At 39.2% G+C, this 23,534-nt stretch overlaps 1 protein-coding gene across 2 annotated transcripts in view; it reads left to right on the forward strand.

The window, feature by feature from the left end:
- Glrx3 (glutaredoxin 3) overlaps positions 1 to 22,788 on the forward strand; it is a 26,310-nt gene extending 3,522 nt beyond the window's left edge. Inside the window, exons 2-11 of one of the 2 annotated variants that reach the window (XM_047552054.1) lie at positions 2,169 to 2,277; positions 8,999 to 9,073; positions 9,761 to 9,962; positions 14,579 to 14,751; positions 15,172 to 15,233; positions 17,373 to 17,430; positions 19,163 to 19,215; positions 20,307 to 20,346; positions 20,438 to 20,530; positions 22,544 to 22,788. In XM_047552054.1, coding sequence (XP_047408010.1) covers positions 2,169 to 2,277; positions 8,999 to 9,073; positions 9,761 to 9,962; positions 14,579 to 14,751; positions 15,172 to 15,233; positions 17,373 to 17,430; positions 19,163 to 19,215; positions 20,307 to 20,346; positions 20,438 to 20,530; positions 22,544 to 22,594 — 916 coding nt within the window. In that variant the 3' untranslated portion in view covers positions 22,595 to 22,788. The remainder of the gene's footprint in view (positions 1 to 2,168; positions 2,278 to 8,998; positions 9,074 to 9,760; positions 9,963 to 14,578; positions 14,752 to 15,171; positions 15,234 to 17,372; positions 17,431 to 19,162; positions 19,216 to 20,306; positions 20,347 to 20,437; positions 20,531 to 22,543) is intronic. The other variant, XM_047552055.1, reaches the window with a different exon arrangement.
- Positions 22,789 to 23,534: the final 746 nt, after the last annotated feature.

Here is a 23,534-nt window from a genome sequence, read left to right on the forward strand (position 1 = left end):
TAGGGACAGTTCTCCCTTCTTCATCAGTCCTACCTGTGATTCCTGTCCTTCAATCCCTTTGTTTCAGCAGATGACCTTGATTTGTACCTGAGAGAAAAGAACTTTAAGCAGCATCTGCTTGATTCCCTCCCACTCCGTTATACCTGACTTTACCCATTCTAATTCTTGGCTCTGAGAAGAGGACACTGCCGCTTTCTGTACTCTAGAGACTCTTTTCCTGCCTCGTTGCAAACCTAGCATTCTCAGCTGTCTCTCAGGTCCTCAACCTCTCCCTCCCCATTTGAATTGTCCCTACACAGAATAAGCATATGAAGGTTTCCTTGTATCAACAATTTTTTTAAAAACTAATTCCTTAGTTGGTCCTGTTGTTTTCTTGTGCATGGTACAAATCTCTTGAAATAGATTTCTAGCAGCCTCTACTTTCTCACCTTCAGTTCAGCCTCTGTGCTGACTCTGTGTCTGACTTTGATTCCATTAGCCCATTCACATTCCTCTTGGTAGTTTTAGTTGCCCTTCCCTGATGCACTTAATGGTTGTCATTCCTTTTTGTGTTTTATGGTGCTGGGCATTGATTCTAGAGACTTTTGTATACTTGGCAAATACCCTACTAGTGAGCTATACTCCCAGCCCGGTTCTTCCTTCTCACCACTTCTGTGAGACCCTTTAACCTTGCTCTACTCCTAGGTCTCCTGTTCTTTTCCTCCACGTGGCCTGATAGTGTTGATCAGCCCCTGAGATCCGACCTTGGGTCCAGTCTGTCTCCTCTGCAAAATGGTGTGGCTCTGCCTTTCCCCAGATCTGTAGGTCAGGCACAGGTATCCTCACTGAAAGCCCACTTGGACTCCTCTCCTCCCAGGAAGATAGTTTGTGCTAGAGTTCAAGGCCAGTGCCACCATTAGCCATCAGTCTCTAGTCACAGCTGAAGTCAGCCTTGGACTAGCCTGTTCCTTGACTGTCATCACACCCTGCTTCTGAAACCCCCTGGTCCTCCCTGTGCTTCCACTTTCCTCACACTTTGACATGGGCCTGCTCTTTTCTCACCTGTTATTTCATTGACTTTTATGGTTGTTACTTTTCCTCAAAAGTTGGTTGCCCTTGGTTTTTTCCTCTATGTAACTTTTATTTTCCTGATTTTTTTTTTTTTGGAGGAGGATTATGTTTGAATTTAGAATTCTATAAAACTAAGTGAATTTAGGTTGGGTGTAAGGCTAGACATAAAGATAGCTATTTGCCACAGTAATTTTGTATGAAAATGATTAAGTTATGTAGGTTCCTAAGAACATAGCCAATAATTTACTAATCTATTCTATCTGTTCATATTAGACTACTTAGAAAATCATTTGTAGTATAATATTAAAAGGCTGTTTTGTAAAAGACTTTTTTTTCCTTGTTTTTGGCTGTTTATTCACTTTCAACATTTTATTGCTGTTCTTATGGTCACAATACCCCCCTCTGTCACCCAATACCATGCATAAAAAGTAAATGCATTAATAATAATATGTCTGCAACAGTTTTTCACAAACATTGTGCCTCTAATACAGAAATTCCTCAGGGGTCTGAAAATAGTTGATTTACATATCTATTAATTGAGATGTGTGGATATTCAGAACCACTTTATGCAAGCTAATTTTTTTTTTCTTTTTTTGGTACTGGGGATTGAACCCAGGCGTGCTTAACCACTGAGCTACATCCTCAGCCCTTTTTAAAAATTTTTTTTTATTTTGAGACAGGGTCTTGCTAAGTTACTGAGGCTAGTCTTTGAACTTGTGATTCTCCTGCCTCAGCCTCTCAAGTTGCTGGGATCACAAGCATGCACCCCCATGCCCAGCTACATGGGCCGATTCTTAATTTAAGAAGTATCATTGACTTGAAAATTCATCCAAAAGAGTTTCAAGGCCTTTCATAATGGTCTTGTGTTTTGGTCTGCTTAATATAGCAACATCCTAGCAGTATAAAACAATTCAGGCAGTTTTTTTTTTAAAGGTTGTATTTTGGTGGTAGAATTGATCTACATTAGTATTTACTTATTTCCAAAGTTAATTTTTTTTTTTGCGGTGCTGGGGATCGAACCCAGGGCCCTTGTGTTTGCAAGGCAAGCACTCTATCAACTGAGCTGTCTCCCCAGTCCCAAAGTTAATATTTTTAAAAAATCTTTCATAAACTCACAGGTCCCTCCTTGTGGTCCATTTCTGGGCGCCATGGGCTCCACAGTGTGCACAGATGAACGATGTAATGACAGAGTTGGCTAAAGAACATCGTGAGGTTTCATTCGTGAAGGTATTGTATTACGTGTTTTATTTTATGAATTTGACTAGATTTTATTAACTAATGTAAAGGAGTATTGTGGAATTCCAAATATTTATAATTGGTGTTGGGATCTGTTATTTTTGCAATAGAGTATTCTTAAAAATCTTAAAGTCATTTTGCATTTCTCAAGTTAGTATAAAAATCACACTTTCCCCAACATACGTGGACAGGAAGTTTCAGGTTGGACAAAGGCAGAGTTACTTGAGAGCAAGGGCAGACGAGATAATTCTCTGATAATTGTGACTTTAGGGTAGTTAAGTGGGTGGGATGTGGAAAATGGTTCCTAAAGGTGCCTGTATAAGCTATTACAGCTGGGGGAAAGAATGAAGTTGCTGTCCTGGACTGGGTAAATACCAGCCTGTGGAAGCTGAAAATCTAACCTGTCCAGGATGCAGAGGAAAGGGAAAACAGACAGTCTCTTTCTCACCTCCCTTTCCTCACCCATTGGTGCTGGGCATTGAACCTGGGACCTGCTACACACACTGTGCTACTGAGTTATGCCCCCAGTTCCCTCCTTTGGTTTTTATTCTGTTTTTCTGTGGACTTGCTTTTGAACCGACAAGTACTAGGAAAGTGATAGTTGTGACTGGATTAGCTCACTTGATTTAACACATTTAATATTGTCATTCAGGACTTGGTACTGGTGTAGGCAGCAAGACTAAAATATGAGTTGAGAATAATGAATTATTGGGAATAAGGAATTACTGTATTCAGAGATCTGAATCCTTAGGATTCAAAGCAGGCTGAAAAACCAAAACCTTGTTTTTTAAACCAGAATTTCTGAGTTCTGACTCTATATAGAAAAGTATACCCATGTGTAGGCTTAAAAATGACAGGAACTGTTTGTATGCCTCTTTTTATATGGATGGAAAACAGAATTTTATATAGTTGGTGATAACATTTTCAGACAGTTTCTGTATAGATAGATGTTGACTTTGAATAGGTACTGTACTCTGATGGCTCAAAAATCCAGTGTAGAAGGTGCTCATTGAGAAGGCTCGCCTGCTTCTTCCCTGTTGGCCCTGTTGTCCCTTCCCATATGTAACTGCTTATGTTAATTTTGTATGAGTCTTTCCAGTGTTTCTTCATGCATATGGAACAAATACGAATATAATAGCTAGCTTTTTAAAATTTAAGGACTTATTTAAAATTCTGATGAAATGTGTAATGTAACCTTAGGATGTAACCCTGAAATGTCCAATATAAATAATAGAAGGAGACATTAAAGCTGCATGTTTGGTCAGTGATAAAAGATAATGATTACCGGTGAAATGAATGATTTAACATTCAATCGTAAGATTAATCAAGGTGGTGGTAATTGTTCTAAGTTTGCTTTATGTGTATAGTGTTACTGGTTTAGGTAACACGTTGTTCTCAGCTGCCATCTGAATGATTTATCTGAAGTGACTATAGAATTACTGCTCACATTGGTATCAGATTTGACAGTGAGATTTTAAGTTACTCCAGTGCTTAAGTGTGTCAGTGAGCCAGGATTGGAAGCCCTCGGTGCTGCTGGGTCTGTTGGGGCACCTGAGCCTGACTGCACTTGTTGGGTGACAGTAGTGCTAAGTTGCTCATTCTTCCAAGAGCCACCACTTTCCAGAATTTCATTCTGTGGCGTTTCACTAGACAGAGAGGGCAAAGATAATTTGCGTGGAGTTTGTAAGTTAGGTAATTAAAAGGCATTTGCCAAACTACAGTGAACAATTGAAAAGTGAAATATTTGAGAAATCATTGGCCTTTTCCAGTCAGAGTCATGCAGTTCATTTAAAAACAGCTTTCTTTTGTTATTGGGAGCTTCTAGAAATTTCTAGGTTATAAGACTAATGTTCTGCCACCCTTATCTGTTTCTCTGTTTTGAGACAGTGTCTCAGTATGTTCTCCACTCTGGTCTCCAATTCCTGGGCTCATGTGATCCTCCTGCCAAAGCCTCCTTAGTAGTTGGGACTCCAGGGCATGCTGCCCAGCTTCCCCATCTGTGTCTTCTAATTTGATTTATACATTTTTTTTTAAGTAATGCAATAGTTTGACATTTTTTACTTGTAAAATATAGAGATTAGTTCATTTTTGTGAATGAGATTTATAGTCACTTAAATAAGTGATCTTTTTACAAAGTCATTTAAATAAGGTGCTGTCAGGCTTAGGTGCCCCAACAACCCAAGTAGCACCAAGGGCTTCCAGTCCTTGGCTCACTGAGACATTTAAGCACTTGAACAACTTAAAACCTCACTGCCAAGTTTGATACCAATGTGAGCAGTAATTCTATAGTCACTTTAAATAAATCATTCAGTTGGCAGGTCTTCTGACTGCCAACAATTTCTTATTTTGTAGGAGAGAATAAAATATCACCTTAGAGAAGTTTAGGTGCATAGTTTTGTGTTGAATGCTGAAAGGCAAGTCTTTCCCATTCACTGCATCTGAATCCTTTGTTGTCCTGATGAAAAGACTAGGAAGTTCACTAATGCTCCTCTGGGTGCCACGTCTGTCTGTCTGTGATAGGTGGTCTCCCTCCTTCCTGAATGGCTACTGGTATCTGGTTGGATCCTAACATGTGGGCCCCTGCTCAGGCTCTCAGACCTCCAAGGGCTTAGAGGACAGAGATGAGTTATTTCTCTTATAGAAACCTTATGTTTTTTCAGAATAGAATTAAATAATGAGTCAGGTATCTTTTCTTTTCAAATAACAGATTTTATTTGTTAGTACTTTACCTAAAATGGACATATACATTTATCGTTTAATTAATTAATTGATAGAGTCCTTCAGAATATGGTATCTGACAGAGGTGGTGGGAGCAAGGTGATGAATTTCAAGTTGTGTACTGCTGGACATACTGAGAAACAAATCAAATGGATTGAAAATGGGGTTTCCCCCTGTGGTTCTCTTTTACCATATAATGCACTTTACTACAAAAATTCCCCAAATCAGACTTATTAGCCAGCCGGTTGGTTAGATTTTATGCTGTTGTGTTTCATTTAATATTAATTTTGTTTATATAGTAACTGCTGTAATTAAGTCTGATGTCCATTGTAATTTAAGGTAAAGAGTTAAGGGCATTGAGGAGTTACATACTTAAATTTGTATTTTTTGTTTCTTAAAAAACAGGAATCTTTACAGTTTGATTTATTTTTATTCTGAAATAGGCAACTATCTTAAAGGTAAGGTTCACACTGTCTAGTTTCTAAATGTCTACACAGTCACTATGTAAAATGGGTCCAGTGATGTTATTGAGAGGATATTGAGTCAGTACATGAAACATTTGGAACTGTGTCTGGCCTAGAGTAAATTGCAGTGGTGAACAATTACTGTCATGCCAGTCTTCGGTGACCCTGCTAAATTGAAGTGGAGTAAGAGAGAATTCCCCACCTCTGGATTAACCTTATGCCTCCCCTGCTTCATCCTTTCTCACACATACACAGAATGCTTGGTGGGAAGAATCCAGTGTTTGAGATTCTTGGAGTATAAGCAAGTGTTTCCCACCAGAAGGATTCTGTCTAGTTTTCATTCTGAAAGTGTTCATGTTTGGTCTTATAGGCATATATAAATCCAGTCCTTCAAATGTTTTTTTTTTTTTTGATGGTAGTAGTAGAAAAAGTTAACTATGGCATAGAGGAAAGAAGCACTGATTTTGTGGTTGGACAAAGCTAGTTCCTCAGCTCTGCCACTTATTTTGTTTGTTTACACTAGTGGGTATAAACCTCAAAGATGCTCTATACTGAACTACACCCCCAGCCCTTTTTATTTTTATTTTGAGACAGGTTCTTGCTAAGTTGCCAAGGCTGGCCTGGAACTTGTGATCCTTCTGCTGCAGCCTACCTGGAAACTGGTGTGCACACTGTGCCCAGCTTAGTTCTACCACTTATTAACTGTGTGTCTTTGGACACAAGTTACCCAGGTCACCTTTTGTGTTAGTCAGGGTTCTCCAGAGAAATAGCTTGTATATATCTCCTACAGGCTATTGATGTGTGTGTGTGTGTATGGGGGGCGGATTTATTATACATATATAATAAATATAGGCAGTTTATATATATATATATATATATATATGATTTACTATGGAAATCTGCTCACCTGATTATGGAGACTGAGAAGCTGCACCACTTGCCCTCTGCAACTTGAAGAAACAGAGAAACTGCTCAGGACTGGAGACCCAAGATCCAAGGAGCTGATGATTTAACTCTTAGTCTGGGGTCAGAGGCCTGAGAACGTGGAGGTCACTGGTACAAGTACTAGAGTCCAAGGACCAGAGAACCTGGAATTCTGATGACCAAGGGTTGGAAATCGGTGTCCCATGACTTAGCCTTTTCTTTGCCTTTTTGGTCTCGTTGGGATCTTAGCCTATTGTGTGGCCCTCACATTGTGATGGTAGACATCCCTTTCTTAGTCCACTGATTTAAATGCCAATCTCTTCAGGAAATACCCTTGAGGACACACCCAGAATAATGCTTTATTAGTTATTTGGGTATTCCTGAACCCAGTCAAATTGATGTCTAAAACTAATCACATCTCCTCTTTACCTTCCCACCTTTAAAGTTGGAATGATAATATGCTGTGTACCTTTCAAAGTAGTGGGCTAGGAGGCCTATCATGGTTTAGAGTAGGCTGTCTATGAGAGGTTGTCATTGTTGGTTATCTTTGAGTTCTTTTGACTGTAGATCATTTAAAGAATATGTATTTTGTATTGTCATTAAAATTGTTATGTTGTATTAGATCCAGTACCTCCAAAGAATTTTCCTGTTGCACAGTGGGTTTTTTTTTTTTTTTTTTTTTTTTTTTTAAACAAAAAAACAGTGCTGGGGATTTAACCCAGGGTCTATGCATGCTAGCCAAGCACACTGCTGCTGACCTGCATCCCCAACCCTGCTGAGGTCTAGGACTTCAGATGTCCTTGATGTTCTGGAGGATGTTGTGCCTTTCTCTGTATTCCTATCCCTTGTTCTGGAGGAATTATTTATTACCATTGCCTTAGTCTTATGAAGATCTTGTTTTCTGGGAGCCGATTTGAAAGGAGGCACTTGTGGTGATCCTTTGACTTCAGCAGGAACAGCAAGTGATTTGCTTCAGGAAGTACTGTCATTAAGACGCTATGCAGTAGGAAAATGAGAAGAGATCAGATTTTGAAAGCATATAGGAGTTTGTATGAGTCAGATGCTGCCTGTATTTTTCTGATTTAAGACCACACTACCTTTTAGCTGCATGGCATTGCTTGGTGTTAGGATGTCTGTCTTTTCTGTTAGCATCCAGTAGTATAGGGTAGGAACCTTCATGGCACTTAGCCAAATACGTAGCATGTGGTGGGTGCTCTGCAGATGTTAGCTGAAAGGAAGGGCTAATGAGCCCATGTGACACTGTGGACCTGCCCTTGTCTTTAGCCTCCATGGCATCCTTGGTCAGAGTTTGGAATTGCATGTCTGAAAGAGAATGGCACACACGTTTCTAAAACTTCAGAAAAAGTGTGTTCTGAATAACTGTCTCAGAAAGCTTCATCTTTTTTTTTTTTTGCCCCTTTTTTCAGATTATTGGATGGTTGATGTTAATTTCAGATACAGAATACATTTTAAAAAATGGAAATAATTTAAAATATTGTTGCAAAAGAGTGCTCTAAAGAGAAAAAAGCAAGGTAGTGGAACAGCACCTTAAAATGTGTAAGGTAGAAGGCATAGAACACAGACAGATGGCTGCCTCCCTCTGCATCAAGTTTCATTCTAGTAGAGACCACCTGACTGGTAAAGCTGTAGATAAAAATAGTATTCCAGGCCCAGTGGAGATCTCTCACTCTTGCAGAAATTCAGTATAAATATATTTAAGCACTTTTTAACAATATATCAATAATTTTTATTTCCTATAGGTATAATGTGAATACAGGTTTTTATTGGTTTCAAAAAGTTTTTATTAAATTGACAGTCCTGTGAGAGAAAAATATATCTTGTTTTTTCTCAAAGTATAGTTTATGAAGACCTACATAAATGGCTTATAGTAATTGTGTTCTAATTATTTACAAATTGTGTTTCTAAATGTCCTTTAAATCCACGTCAGATATCACATCATACCTTATTGAGGGACCTCAAGGAAATCATTAGACAGTGTAATCATCTTACAGTGAATTTACATATATGAATAGACCTGAAGCAAGTAACTCAGCAAGTTATCTGCCTAGTATCCAGCAGCCTTGCAGGAGTTAAAAGTAAAATTTATCAGACATCAATAGTTTATTGAAGAAATACTCCTTTTGCTTCATAATTTGCAGAAGGCCGCAACTGTCAGTCATGATGTACTGCCTCTTGAAATTAGTCAATAGAGCAAACAGCAAGAATTGCTGTGGGCAGAAAATAAGCACTGTAATCATGACATAACTGGGGTCAGTGATTTATGGATTTCAATATAGTAGTAGCTGCATATGATTGAAAATTTACTAGGTCACTAGTGCACCAAAAATTTTATTCACAGCCTCCAGGCATCTTTTGAAATGTGCAACAAAATAAAAACCTCTGAACCTGTTTTGACACTGCAGACTCCGTGGATAGCATGCCAGCCCAGTGAGTCTCATTTCAATGTAAATGTGTCAAAGACTTTTCTACCGTCCTCTTTAAAGACTTCAGCTACTTGAAGGGGTTATACATGTGAAACTAATTTACATTGAAGCAGTAAAAAAGAACCTTGTAATAATCAAGCTTAAATTCTTTTTATTTTAAAGTTGGAAGCTGAAGCTGTTCCTGAAGTATCTGAAAAATATGAAATTAGTTCTGTTCCCACCTTTCTGTTTTTCAAGGTAAGGATAAAGGGTGGTTCAAGACTACCCATCTCCGGTTGACCCTAGGACTATCCATTTTGGTTCCTTTACACTCTTTCCTGATTCCCTTAACCTGAGGCATTTGGTTTTTCCTGGTCTTGTACCTTTTCCCCAGTAGTCTCATTGTTTGCACTGATGCTGATGAGAAAGACCAGAAAAGCCAGCTGGGAGCTTCTTAACCAAAGTACAGACCCTTGGCTGTATATCCTAGTGTTCCCTGAATTGAATCAGAAGTTGGTTGGTTAGGGCATGTGCCTAAACATTATGAAGCATGCAGCTGGTTCTGGCTTGATTGATGACTTGTAGGAAGCAGGGGCAAATCTCTGCTTCAGGGCACCCATGGCTGTTACCATAGTTCTCCACATACTTTGTACTCAGTAATAGATTCATCCCAGTGACTGGAGGAAGATCCTTTTGGGTGGAGGTTAGTCTCTCATTTGGTTTGACGGAGATGGTGCAGTGTTTTCCTCACATGTTCTCAATGAAAAGGATTATGTATTTCTAAATTGAGATGCAGTGCAGGCAGTTGGTAATCGGGTTTTTATTTTTTTGGTAACAGTGTTGATGTGTTTAAAAATTGGAATTATGTACTTTATAATTTTAGAGTCTAAAGTCACTCTGATGAAAGAATGCCACATGTATTCTAAATGACATTTTAAACTTCAGAATTCTCAGAAAATTGACCAATTAGATGGTGCACATGCTCCAGAGTTGACCAAAAAAGTGCAACGACACGCATCTAGTGGCTCCTTCCCACCCAGTGCTAATGAGCATCTTAAAGAAGATCTTAACCTTCGCCTGAAGAAATTAACTCATGCTGCCCCCTGCATGTTGTTCATGAAAGGAACCCCTCAAGAGCCACGCTGCGGTAAGAAGCTGTGTTTGAGATGATGTAAGCCATGTGGGCACTTTGCCAGTGCAGGGTGCAGTTGCGGTGGGCATGCCCTTTCCAAACTGTGCTGTGCATCTTTTGCTTCTGTTCCCATGCCTGTAGTAAGCCAGGCAGGTGATAATTCACACAGGCAGGCATCACACAAGTAGATGAGAAGAATTAGTTTGCATTGCAGACTCAGAGAAGGTTGGAACCAAAAGGTGTCCTTAGAAATCATCTAATTCAGGACCTTTGTTTATCCATGAGTACTTGGATCAAAGATGGGAAGTTGACTCAAGTTGACTCACCCAAGGTCAACTGGTGGCAGCATTGGGATCAGGTTCCTGCTGCCATGTTGCTGCCTCTGTTGATGGGCCTTTGGCCTGTGCAGTTTTGCTCGTAACAGTTATCTTCTTTCTTGGCAACCTCCTTTTCTTCACCTCATCAGATTCAGTAATTTTAAAATCTGCAATATTTTCATAGTGTTCCTGTGCCCACCTTGTGTATTCTTGCTTTTCCCTGTTGTTGATGTCTAATGATTGCATTATTTGCCCATTGCTGTCATTTCCAATTTATAGTTGCTAGTAATTTAAACATTCCCAATTCTTGGCTTGTAGTACCCTTATTTTCTATACACATGGATGCTTGTAATTGTGTCCTTAAGTAAGTTTGAGAGTTATTTGACCCCTCTGGTATTGGGTTTATGTTGTTTTCTTTTTACTATGCCTGGTACAACATTATTATTCTGCATAATTGAGCATTTAATGACTTTTGATGATGCTATTGAGACTCTTAAGAGTATTTGTTTCAACTACACGGGAGGGAACTTATTAAGATAGGTGGCCATAAAATTGAGTATGCAATTGATATGATTTCTACATGTCCAGTGTGACTTTATAAAAATAGCGAAGCTTCCAATGTAAATTTCAATTTTAATTTCTTCCCTAAATGGTTATCAAATTATATATTAAGTTATGAAAAAGTCTACTTTTAATAATAAAGTTTCATGATAAATTCTGTTTTAAAAGATGAAGAACTGATTCCTTTATTTCTTAGTTCTATCTGAAACTTTTCCCGCTGTCTTCCGTTTCAGGTGATGCCTGCTCTGAAGGGCTGCAGGCTCACTTGGTCTGTCATTGGGTTAACTAAGGCAGCAATAGGCCATGTTACCAGTGTTCTCATTCACCTTCCAGCAGGCATGAAGACCATTTCTGGCACTTTACGAGGCCACCTAATAGGAGGACTCACATCAGTCTCATGGATTTTATTCAGTACATTCATTCCAGTCTGAAGGGCAGTATAATTGGCTGTAAAATGTAGGTGAACCTGTATGATAGTTTTTACATAGCAAACCTAATGTAGTGTTCTCCTCTTTGGGATCTGAATGATGACCTGGTAAGATTGGCAAATGGCAAAACTGAAAGTAGGGGAAGGGATGCTTAGCCAGCAACAGAGAGGGTGTGCTGAAGAGAGTGATGGACACTTGTCAAGTGAGTGAGATTCATCTGGTCCTGCTCAGTAACTGGGCACAAGTCAGCTACCCCCATTTCCTCCTCGGGGTGTTGGGGTGGAGTCAGTCTTGGAGGGCCTTTTTAATGCAGATATTGTATTCAAGCATATTAGAGGTAAACTTAGAAATTTCTTCACTTCATTAAACTCCATTTATGATATATTAACTGACATTTAGAAGACTATACAAATAAGAATCAAAAAGTTTTAACACATTTCAGGCAATCTGAAAAACACAGCATTATAGACATTTAGGGAATAAAATAAGTAATTAGGGAATTATAAAAAGGTTTTTAGATGCAGATGGTGTAACAGTACAGTTTCTTCTGTTCTAGTGCTTGTTTTATCCTTTATGACTTTGTAACTCTATTTTTAAAGGGCTTTTCTGTTTCCTGATATTTTGGATGTTGTCTTCCTACCTAGTAGATAGTGAACAGATTACCTAGGGTGTTGGTGTTTTTAATAAGGTGTCTGCTTAAGATCACTTAGAAAGCATTTCCTTTGTGACTGAGACCTTCTGCTTCTTTTCCTGGCTGTCCTCTGTCTCTGTTTCTCCTTTCTGTGTCACTGCTGCATAACTTCATCCTGAAGCTGCTTGCTTCTGGGACCATAGGCCTTTCACCCTCTGCTGTCTTTCTGAGCCTGCCTAGCAGGGAATTGTTTTTGCTCCTTTGTTAGCACCTCAGAGAAGAGGTGTAGGTGAGCTCCCGTGATTAAAAACCATGGTGGTTTCATCTTGTGAACTCAAGTGTCCACTCTCCTCATTTGGCAGAGTTCACTTTGGTGAAAGTACTGCCCTCTAGTACCACTGCTTTGATGTCCACGTGGAGTATGGCTACACTTGATTTTTAAATTGGTGGTCCCCATCTCAATTTCTGAAAGTCAGAAAATCATGAGTGAATAACATTTAAATTTGTATCCAGGAAGCTGGGAAAGTCGTTTCCGAAGCCTGCCTCTGGAGCCTGTGCAGGTTGCAGCTCTGCCTTCTCATCCTCTTCTGCAGGTTCTGCCTTTAGAATCCTGTGGTGTATTATGAGAGGGCCTCCGTTGTCAAAGACTTGGATTGTCCTTATTCTGTGCAGCTCTGGGAGGATAGACAAAGAGGACACTTAGGTGTTGAGGGAAGAGTTTCTAGAAGCACTGAGATGCCTATCTTAAACAGAATTGTTAAGTCTTAGAGGAGGTTAATTAAGTAATTGGGGAGTTCTTACATCTGTTAGACTTATAGCAAAGCAGGTGTCTGATCATAGAATTTCTCCTGCACTGAGAGTCATCTGCCTTGTTTCAGACATGAAAACATCATATTACAGAAAGATTCTTAAGGGGTTTATTGTTAGATAGTTATTAAATGTGGCAGTTAGGCTTACTCATGTCATGAGTAGAAAGGACTCCACATAGAAATGGTGATTCTGTGGTAGTAAAATTTATTTTTTTTTTACTTTTAAGTATTTTTGTTCCTTGCATGCATTTTTCTTCAAAACTGTGTAAATATTTTGTCATTAGAATAAAGCCTTCTTACTACTTTATCCTTAAGGATAACATTTCCAGTCTGCCACTTTAACCCTTAAAAATGAAATACTACCAATCAATCTTTCTAGTCTTCTGCATGTAATTGCCTAAAGCTAAAATAAAGCTCTTTCTCAGCCAGTTACAGTAGAAATGAGTTAATATATTGGCAGCAGAATAACCATCAGCAATCAGCCGTTAGCTGTTTACTAATGAACTCCCAGATGAATGAAAAAATTTCAGAATCAGTGTTTTACTGCAGGCTGTACATGAACTTAACATTTCAGTTGTAGGAAAAGCAACTTATAGCTATACAAGTAAACACTAGTGCTTCATCTTTCTGCAGATTTGGAAAATGAAGCTCAGTTGTAGATCTGTTTTAATACTAAACATGCTTTTGGGTGATATCCGGTTAAGCCTTTCAGTTAATTTTATGCTGAATTTATGATTTGATTTTATTTGGAAATAATTGCTAGTGCTGTTAAGTCTTATAGGAATTTTAAATCTGAAGAATAGGTTATTTTCTAGTGAGTTATGACTATGTTTGGAAAGAAGAATGATGAGATGTGAAAGAATAGTGTGACTCAAAATATAGGAAAAAAGATTGGTAAGAATTAGTTTATGGAAAGAAAAATATCCTTTTTTCAGACTGGACTAACAGGTTTATAAAAGACTGATTCACACTCTTATTCTTCAGTACTAATGTTATAATAAGATGATGATGTCAAGAAAGTACAGAACAGAAATGTGTCACAAAAGTATAATAAAATCATGGAACATAAAATTGTCACTACAGTGTAGCAAAAAAATTACATTACATACTTTAGGGAATGTAAATAGTTTTAGAAAAGAAACTGTCAAGTGATGACATGAGATGAGAAAGAACACTGTCAATCTATTGACAGTTCATATATAACGACAGAGAAGATGGCTTTAAAATTCAATGTGCTGTGCTCATTTCAGCCTGAGAGAGAAGACGTCCCTCCTTGATTTCTCATCTGTCCTTAGAGATGGTGAAGACTGAGAACTGCTCAAGTGGGCACTCAGGACGCAGGAAAGTGGCGGCGGAAGTGCACAGTTGGGTTAATCGTAACTGCTGTTGAGTCTTCCTGCTAGCTAGACTGACTCCTAGACTCACAGTGCAGGAGTTTGGGAGGGACTGTGCAGGCCGTCCAGGTCAGTCCCCTGATTGGGAGGAAGTACAGTGAGGTGTCTGTCCAGGCCCTTCTGTCCCCATGATGGATGAATGGTGCCAGGGCTTCAGAGCTCTCTGCTCTTTGGCCACTACATTTTCCTTCCACAAAAAATGTTCCTAATGTTGGTAAGAGCAATTTTGATAAGTGCAAATGCACTATATTTTAAAACTCCCAGTTATGTTAAAAAGTTAAGTCATACCTGAAGATGGGCGGTTCAAGGTCAAATGCAGGTTTGTTGGAATGTGTCTTCATATATTATTCATCTGTGTCAGTTAAATCACTGGTAAAATAAAGGCAGGTATCTGTGTCCACTAGGTGATATGGACTCTGAATTAATTTATAATTGTATTTATGTATATGAGAGAGACAGGCTAACTCTTTGTTTTCTTTTTCTGTGTGCAGGTTTCAGCAAGCAGATGGTGGAAATTCTTCAGAAACATAATATTCAGTTTAGCAGTTTTGATATCTTCTCAGATGAAGAAGTTCGGCAGGGGCTCAAAACTTACTCCAATTGGCCCACCTATCCTCAGCTCTATGTTTCTGGAGAGCTCATAGGAGGCCTTGATATAATTAAGGTTAGGATTGAGAAATCTGTACCTTGTAAAGAAATCCCACTTAGAGCATACTTTTTTTTTTTTTTTTTTTTTTTTGGGTGCTGGGGATCGAACCCAGGGCCTCGTGCTTACAAGGCAAGCACTCTACCGACTGAGCTATCTCCCCAGCCCCTAGAGCATACTTTTAATAAGTCTAAAATACGCATGACTCTGTACCTTTACTAATATGAATTTGGAATAAAAACAGTATTTCTGAATAGGTAATTGATCAGTACTAAGGTATGATGGCGATTTATGTCATAGTAAATGTTTCTTGAACTGATGTGTAATGGGTCTGGGGATATAGCTCAGTTGGTAGAGTGCTCACCTCACATGCACAAAGCCCTGGGTTCAATCCCTAGCACCACACACACACAAACTGATGTGTAATGTTTATTTCAGGAGCTAGAAGCATCTGAAGAACTAGATACAATTTGCCCCAAAGCTCCCAAATTAGAGGAAAGGTAAGTGTTCTAGAAGTTTCTAATATTTGACTCTTACTTTAAAAATATCTTTAAATCCTGTTTTTGCATTGCTCTTTCTATATAGAAATCAGTGATTTGGTGTTTGCCTGCCGGGGGTCATTGTTTGCTGTCAAACTAGTCGTGCAGACGTGGGAAACTAATTTGGATCGGAGAAGCATTAGCACCAATTTATTGATTGCATGGAGGATATTCTTTGCTTTTCTGGAAAGACGTGGTTTCAGTGGGTCAACCAGGTTTTCTTCCCTCTCTGCATTTGGGAGCCAGGATCCTGTTTGGTTCCTGCCTGAGGGCGTTAACACAGCGCTCTTGTTTAGAACCCTGAGTGTGTTGAGTATGAGAAACTGATGTTCCGTGTGTTAGACTTCTCATTAGGCCCTGGATATTTCTCGTTGCATTTCTAAACTATGATAACTTAAAATCCAGCAGCTTGGGAGCTGGAAAATTTTTCTGTATTTTATGGAGGATCTCAGTCAACTTTAGAAGAAACTCATAGAAATTTTGTACTTTGGCATATAGGGAGAATTAAAGGGACCTTTATTCAGATACATGTAGTTTAATGTAGAGGTTTAAAAAGGAATTTATTTTTTTATTTTATTTTTTTTGTGGTGCTGGGGATCGAACCCAGGGCCCTGTGCTTGTTCGGCAAGCACTTTACCAACCGAGCTATCTCCCCAGCCCAAGGAATTTATTTTGAAATATGTCAACACATCAGCCATTTGCAGTTGAGCTTGAGTTTGTAAGATAAATCTCCCTCAAAGTTTTCTTATCATTTAACATTTTGAAAATTTCTGATAGTATTTAATAATAAATACCTTATTTATCCACACTTGATTAATAGTTGTCTTCCATGGATGGTAGGACTGTAGTAATGCTCTCCATGGGTGTCCATCTGACCCTAACTGCCGGTTTCCTCACAGCTGGCACCCTCCCTGCATCTTAATGAGAAAGTGGTGTCGTTTTGTTGACCACATGTCCTCACTTGCTCTTTCCTGTAGTGTGGTGACGCCCTTGGCTTGTGGCATCTGTGGCCTCTGAAGACAGCTGTTCTTTTATGACTAGATTTGCTGTTCAGTGCATTTTCCTTCTCTCAAATAGGTGCTCATTGCTGTTCATGCCCTTCTCTCCATTGGAACCTTCTGTTTTCTGAATGTGCTGCTTCTAAATCTCCTGTGCTTTTAGACACCAAAACAGGCTAGAATTATATAGGCTAGCAGAGTTTAGTGTATTTGGAGTAGTAATTTAAAGAGTACTCCAGGAGCAGAGTTTGTGGACTTATGACACGTGTTTTGACAGTACAGAGTGGTCTGGGTCCAGCCAGTTGGTCACTGGATGAGTGATCTGGGCCAGTGTCGTGTGTCTGTATCCCATGCTATTTCTGAGAATGTGGGCTAGTCTTCTGTTGGAGGGAGGTGATGCAGCCATACTCATGATCTGTGCATTTCATTTATGACTTGACTATAGGGAGATGATGAGCCTTGGATTATCCATAGTTCTGGTGCAGTGAGAACGTGATGGTGTGACCCATTGTCCCCAACTGACTTTTTTTGAGATTTGTGTGACTAAACTTTGGGCTAAATATAGATGATTAAAGTTCCTGACAGGAGTTAGGTTATGTTGTTTGAAAGGTGGTATAGAATAATTATCGCCTTGATTTTTAGCAGCTAGTTTTAGTGGATGTCCTAAGATGAACACGTTCATCCTCCTGCTCTGCCTTTGGGAGCTTTTGGAGCATAGAGCTCTGCAGAGTTGTGGTGAGACATGGAGCCTCATGGATCTAGTTCTGGAAATTCTGGATGGGCCCAATAGTTGGGCCCCCTATTGAATAATTCCTTTCTGAATTGGTTATTATTACTATTTTTTTTTAGTACTGTGAGTTGATGGGCTTAAATTGCAACTTGAAGGAACATTCGTTGTCTAGAAAGCCATATTGTGTTTTACAGTGGCTCAGGGAGAGAGTGAAATAAAGGAAAATGTCAGTGCATTTGCTTGTTTAATACCACTCAAAGCTGTGAACTATCATCCTGCTATCCCTCAAATATGCATGTTACTCATGATGCAGAGCAAAAGTGGTGTTTAATAATTGAGCTGAGCCATTTTATATCAATTTTCTCTCTTCAGGCTTAAAGTGCTGACAAATAAAGCTTCTGTGATGCTCTTTATGAAAGGAAACAAACAGGTAAAGAACTCAAAAATGGTTTTATTTGTAATTTCTTTTGATGTTAACATCTGCAACAAGGGGACAGTTAAATCTTCTTTCCTAGCTTTAGCTAATGAAGCTGTAGCAGTATCAGGAAGTTATCCAGGCCTTAATTGGTGCTTATGGAGATCAAGCAAAGTAATCTGCATTTTGCTTGACTTTATCATCAGTGTCTCAGCGGGGTGCATTTCTTTCTGCTGCCAAACTTTGTCAACTAACATGGTCAACACTGTTTTAACACTTGCTGGTTCTATTAGTTGCTATCCCATTACCCTTTGTTTGAGTGTGTGGACTGCTTTGGTGTCCTTCCTGAGTGTGGGAACCTGGTAGTGCTGGGTTCTTGCAGTAGAAGTGTCCACAATGGGAAGTAAACCCTGATCTTGGTGTGAGTGCTCCTTATATGTTTGATGAATGAGTAACATTATCAGTACTTCTCATTTGTAATAAGATAGTTCTTGTAGTATTTTTGATGAAAGTACATACTGATTTTACATCAGTTTGAATATCAAGTTTGATAGATCATTCCCACCAATGGCTTGAACAAAACTAATTAACTTTTGGATTGGGATAAGGATGGTAATTTCCCAGAACTAGCCATTGCATTTATATGGTATTTTACAGTTTTTGTAGCAGTTGCATCTTTCTTAAGTTTCCTTAATTCTCAGCCAGTTGTTAGGATAGGCAGAGCTGGACAGGGTTTGTCCTACATGAGAGGTGTGGAAACTACTGGTAGGTGAGGTGACAGAATGGGGAAACTGCCCCACACATTGGACAGGAAACCTTGGGCAGGTGACTCAACCACAGAAAACTGCTTTGCTCCTTGTTTGGGCTTCACAGGACTGTTTTGAGAGTCATGTCTCCACAATGAGTATGAAAGCTAGTATTATGAATATAATGAAACTCATTCATTTACACAACTAATTAGTTAATGTAATGAAAGCAGTAATAGCAAGGAAGATCATATGAATCTTGTGGAAATCACTGTGTTAGGACTTAGATTCTTTCACTGGTTTAGTGTATTTGTTAAAAATAAATGGAGGAAATGAATAATTCCTAGTAGTGATAAAGTGGCAACCCGCCCCCCCCCCCCGTGATTGTTTAAAGTAGATTTTTAGTCTCAACACTTTTTTTCTGGAAACTTAGAAATAATTCACACATTTTATAAACGGTATTGTTGGAACTTCTAAAATGTTGTATGTATTATTGATTTTTTTCCACAAGATTGTTAGGATTTGGGGTCCTGTGGCATGAAAAAAGGGCATAAGATTTCCATAACCTCCCAAAAGTTTGGTGCTACATAATGTAAAGGTAAATTTTAAAAGTGGGGTCAAAGTTCACTTGGGAACATGAAAATGATTATTTTAGTTATTGCAAAAAGGTTAAGTGTGGTGAGATCATGTTGTGTAAATCAAGTAAGGAATGAAATTCCTAGAAGGTCTAGGATGGACTCGGGCACCTTCTGACCACACAGACCATGAGCCAATAGAGCACATGTCACAACCTTAGGAGGCTGCACGCCTGAGCAGGTCTGTGGGCCATGTCTGGGAAGATGTCTAGAGGGTCAGCGCTTAAAGGAGAGGGCTGTGGAGAGGCACAGGAGCTGAGCAGATATAGTGGCCGTGACGTTGGACAAGTGCTGCATTGATTGACAAAGCATTAGCTGCAATCATGACAGTTGGGACATATAAAAAATGTAATTTTTTAAATTTAGGAAGCAAAATGTGGATTCAGCAAACAAATTCTGGAAATACTGAATAGTACTGGGTATGTAAATCTTGTTTTCAAATGGTGTATTTAAAAAATTCTAAGTTTAGTTCTTCCACTAATGCTTTTCAGTTTTAATGTCTGAATTTGTTCATACTTTTAAAATCTATTTATTTTTGCTATAATGTTTTGTGAATGCTTTAATGTAGACCAAAGTAGAATTTTTTGACCAGTGTTCTCACCATGCATAAAGATAGGACAGGGAGAATATTATAGGTTGTTTTAAAATTTTCTTTTAAAAAAGTTGTACTTTCTAAACCACGTGAAACCTCTTGGCACACATAAGGTCCCTCACCTGGATCTGAGAGGGGTCAAGTTGAACTGACATTGCAGCAGTCCTGCTTCTGTTATGCTCAGTGGTGAAGCTGCCAGGTGAGAACACTGACATTGACTTCTACGGTTCAGAACAAAATCACTAACCTGGAGATACGTAGCATGTATTCTGTCGGGTTTGCCAGATGCTTTTACTTATCTTCCTTATTTCACAATTGCTTTTTTTAAAATTATAATTTTAAAAAAATTTTTGTATTCAAATCATAGCTTTAAATAGATTGCACTAGCCTATGAAGTTATTGGGAAGGTAATCTTGAAAATATTTCAGCACTCTTTAGCAGGATTGAAAGTGGTGAGTTGAGCAGCATAGACCAAATATAACTTTAGAGACAAAAAGAAAAATGGTTAATTTCTTCTAATTATTGTGGCATTTTTAAAGGAGCATATGGTGAAGTTATTGTAATTACTGCCTCAGGCCTATTCCCATCTTCACCCCTTTCCTGGCCCTGGAGGGGAGGCTGACTGGTTTTAGACCTTTTTTTTTTTTTTTTTTTTTTAAATGGTACCTTTCTTTGTTATTTAAGAACAGTTTTCTAACCCCGGGTCTAACTTGTTATTGTTTAGAGAAAAATTTGTGCCTTATGGTGACTTATTCTTTGTCATATCACATATCAGACAGATTCTATTGGTCTATAGTAAATTTTGTTACCAGTATCTACTTTTCCTGACTATTTTTAAAACACCAAATAGGTTTTACAATTTTTTTTTTTTTTTTTACAACTCTGTTTCCTGTTTAAAATGTTTTCTCCTTTTTGTAGTGTTGATTATGAAACATTTGATATATTGGAAGATGAAGAAGTAAGTTCTGGGGTTTCTGTTTTGTTCTTTGATTAGCTTTCATTGTAGGATCTTAGTAGGAAGGTTTCAGGGGTTATGTTTTTTCTGTTAGGTCCGGCAAGGATTGAAAGCATACTCCAATTGGCCAACATACCCGCAGCTGTATGTGAAAGGGGAACTTGTTGGAGGATTGGATATTGTTAAGGTAAGGCCTTTCTTCATCCACTGCCCTCAGCACTGAAAAGTTGGACATGTTCGAAAACCATGATTTCACATTGAATGGAAACTTCAGGGTTGTCTGACTCCTCTTTTCTCTAGCCTCATATTTTGCCTCTTCTGTTTTGGAGTTTACGGTGTCTTGTCCTTTCCGTAGTCTTGCTGCTTCAGACTCTTCTTATCCCCTCCTGCTTGGACTAGCCAATGATTTTCCTCCCTGTTACTCTGGGCCCCTCTATGGAACCTCCTCAGCTTTCAGCGAGCTTAGACTGTAGCCAGGCTCATAAAATCAGAGCACTAAGTCCACAGAACTTTCTCACATATTTTCCTGCTTTTCAACATTTCTTCACCTTTGTCCTCTTGGCTTTAGATTTTCTTGCATAGTGTGTAATTAAACTTGTTTTCTCTATCCTTTAAGACTCACTGGTCTGTAAATATATAGATCCCTCCAGCAAGAGACATTAGCTCCTACTCGTGAAGTTCTTGTGTGCTTTTTTTATGTTATTGTGATTATTTCCTCTTGCATTTTCTTTCTTCTCCCTCATCCACACATGGTGCATGGAGTGAGGATGAGGCATCAGAGGCAGGAGGCTGGAGGCCCAGAGCTGTCCCTGCCCTGCCCTCTGCCACAGTGGCTACAGGTCACTGACTTCTTAACTGTTGGATTGTAAGCATGTTGAGAGAGAGTACTCTTATATACTCTGAATCCCTCCTGATGCTCTGTATATTTTAGGAGCTCAGTAATGATTGATGGGTAGATAAAAGACTAGTTTAACTTTTTGGCTTATTTTAAGTAAACTCTTAAGTATGTTTCAAATGGACATAACTTTTCTTACATTTAATGTCTAGAACTTAGGGCACCCCCACATCTAGCACCTGTATGCCACATAGCTCTGTTGATTAGCCCACAACAGTAAAGGGAACTGCAGCCTTGACACCCCAAACCTTCTACCCTATGGTAGTTAAAGTGGAGGGCTAACTGTAATGCTGGTTCCTGAGAAACTGGAACTGTTACAGAAACTGGAACTGTTAACTGTTACTGTTACTGCTACTGCCAAGCTTCCTCCAGGACCCAAGACTACCCTTAGGCCTTCCTCTTGCTTGCTTTGTTAGTGAGGCTTCTCTGTCAGATGTCTGACTTTGAAGTGGAAGACAAGTAATAAGTAGTGCTACTTCTAGTCTTATTGTGAAGGAAAGGTTTTTAGCATGCACTTTCATGATGTGGAGAGCCCAGTCCAGCTGAAATGGCACCAATGCACTTTTATAAAGCCAGGGCTTGAGCGTCTTGGTTGTGTGGGCTTTGTATGGAGGTCACACTCTGCCAGCTGCTCTTCCTGCTGAATGCTGCGGTGATGGCGCCTCTGAGAAATGTCTGAGGTAGTTTTGCTGGTCTCATTCCTGGAGGAAGAAAATGTTTAACACTAACTTTTGAATAACCCCGAGCAACAAAAATAGATATACATTTTCATTTTACATGTGTGCTTGCACGTGCGCGCGTGTGCGCGCACACACGTACACATTGGGCCCTCTGTACCTGTGGTTTCACACGTAGATTCAACCAATGAAGGATTGAAAATACCTGACTAAAATGCATCTGTATTGAATGTGTACAGAATGCTTGCCCCTTGTCGCCATTCTCTAGACCATTCAGTACAGCAGCTATGTATATAGCATTTCCCTGGCATTGATATTATAGGTCATCTGGAGATGATGCAGGTTGCATGGGAACGTATGTTTGGTTGTATGTGAATGCTGTGCCATTCTGTGCAAGGGACTTGAGCATCCGTGCCTCTGGCACCCTGTGGAGCCCTGGACCTGCTCCCTGTGGATGCCAAGGACAGCTGTATTCAGTTTTGTGACATGATGCTTAGTTGGAGAATATTGAAAGACTTGTGTAAACGCAATAGGTGTTTCTTTTTGTTCTCAGATGTCAATGTAACATCAAAAGATGTTTTTATTTTTTATATGTGCATTTACATATTGTTACTGTCTTTATTTTTAGGAACTGAAAGAAAATGGTGAATTGCTGCCTATACTGAGAGGAGAAAATTAATAAACGTGGTGCCCAACTATAGTAAGAAATATTTAATTACAGTGGAGCAGTTCATGATTTAGTCCTCAGAAATGGACTAGGAATAAAAAATGCTTCTTACTCAGTTATGCTTTGTGCATTTCACAAGGTTGTGCTGAATAAATGTTACATTTTTTCCACCAAAAATAGAATGCAATAAACATCTTCAATTAAAATAAGCGTGTAAAAAGGTGTATCTTTGTAGGGATGTTAATCATGTAGTCACCATAATTAGTCTCTTTTAAATTTCTTTTTCTTAACATACGGGCTCTTGTAGAAACGGCAACATCAGCATTCAGAATTTGGGAGCTTGATGAGCTTCTTCCTCGGCAGCCTTTTAGCAGCTCACATACCAGCCCAGCAGCTCCCCTCGCTGGCGAAAGATCTCTCTGCAGCTTTGGGAAATTCATCTGAAATCCTTGTACTGGCATCTGAGCCCCGCACTGGTGAAAGCCGGGAGGCAGTACAGGATGTCTGTTTTCAGACCTGCTGCTCAGTTCCAGGATGCATACTCAGTAGCATTCAGGAGGCTTGTGATTTCTCATGGAGCATGTTGCAGCAAGCGCTTTTCTCATAGTATGTGGAAGAGTGAGTGGTCATGGCAAAGCAGAAAAGTAAGTGTCCTCAGTTTGTTTTAAGACCCACAGCTTTTTCTTTTTTTTTTTTTTTTCTGGTGCTGGGGATTGAACCCAGGGCCTTGTGCTTGCAAGGAGAGCACTCTACAACTGAGCTATATCCCCAGCCCCACAGTTTGTTTTAACCATTGTAATGAATACTGATTTAGCTCAGTATTTTCAGGTCTGTTGAGAGCTTTTCTCAGGGCCATGAAATTTTAAAGGTGTTTTGATCCTGAATCTAACATTTGGGACAAAAGCTGTCCCACTAGGCTTTACTGGTGGAGACCTTCATCAGGATGTCTGAT

Source organism: Sciurus carolinensis, chromosome 5 (assembly GCF_902686445.1).
Source record: "Sciurus carolinensis chromosome 5, mSciCar1.2, whole genome shotgun sequence".
In the NCBI taxonomy this organism is placed as follows: domain Eukaryota; kingdom Metazoa; phylum Chordata; class Mammalia; order Rodentia; family Sciuridae; genus Sciurus; species Sciurus carolinensis.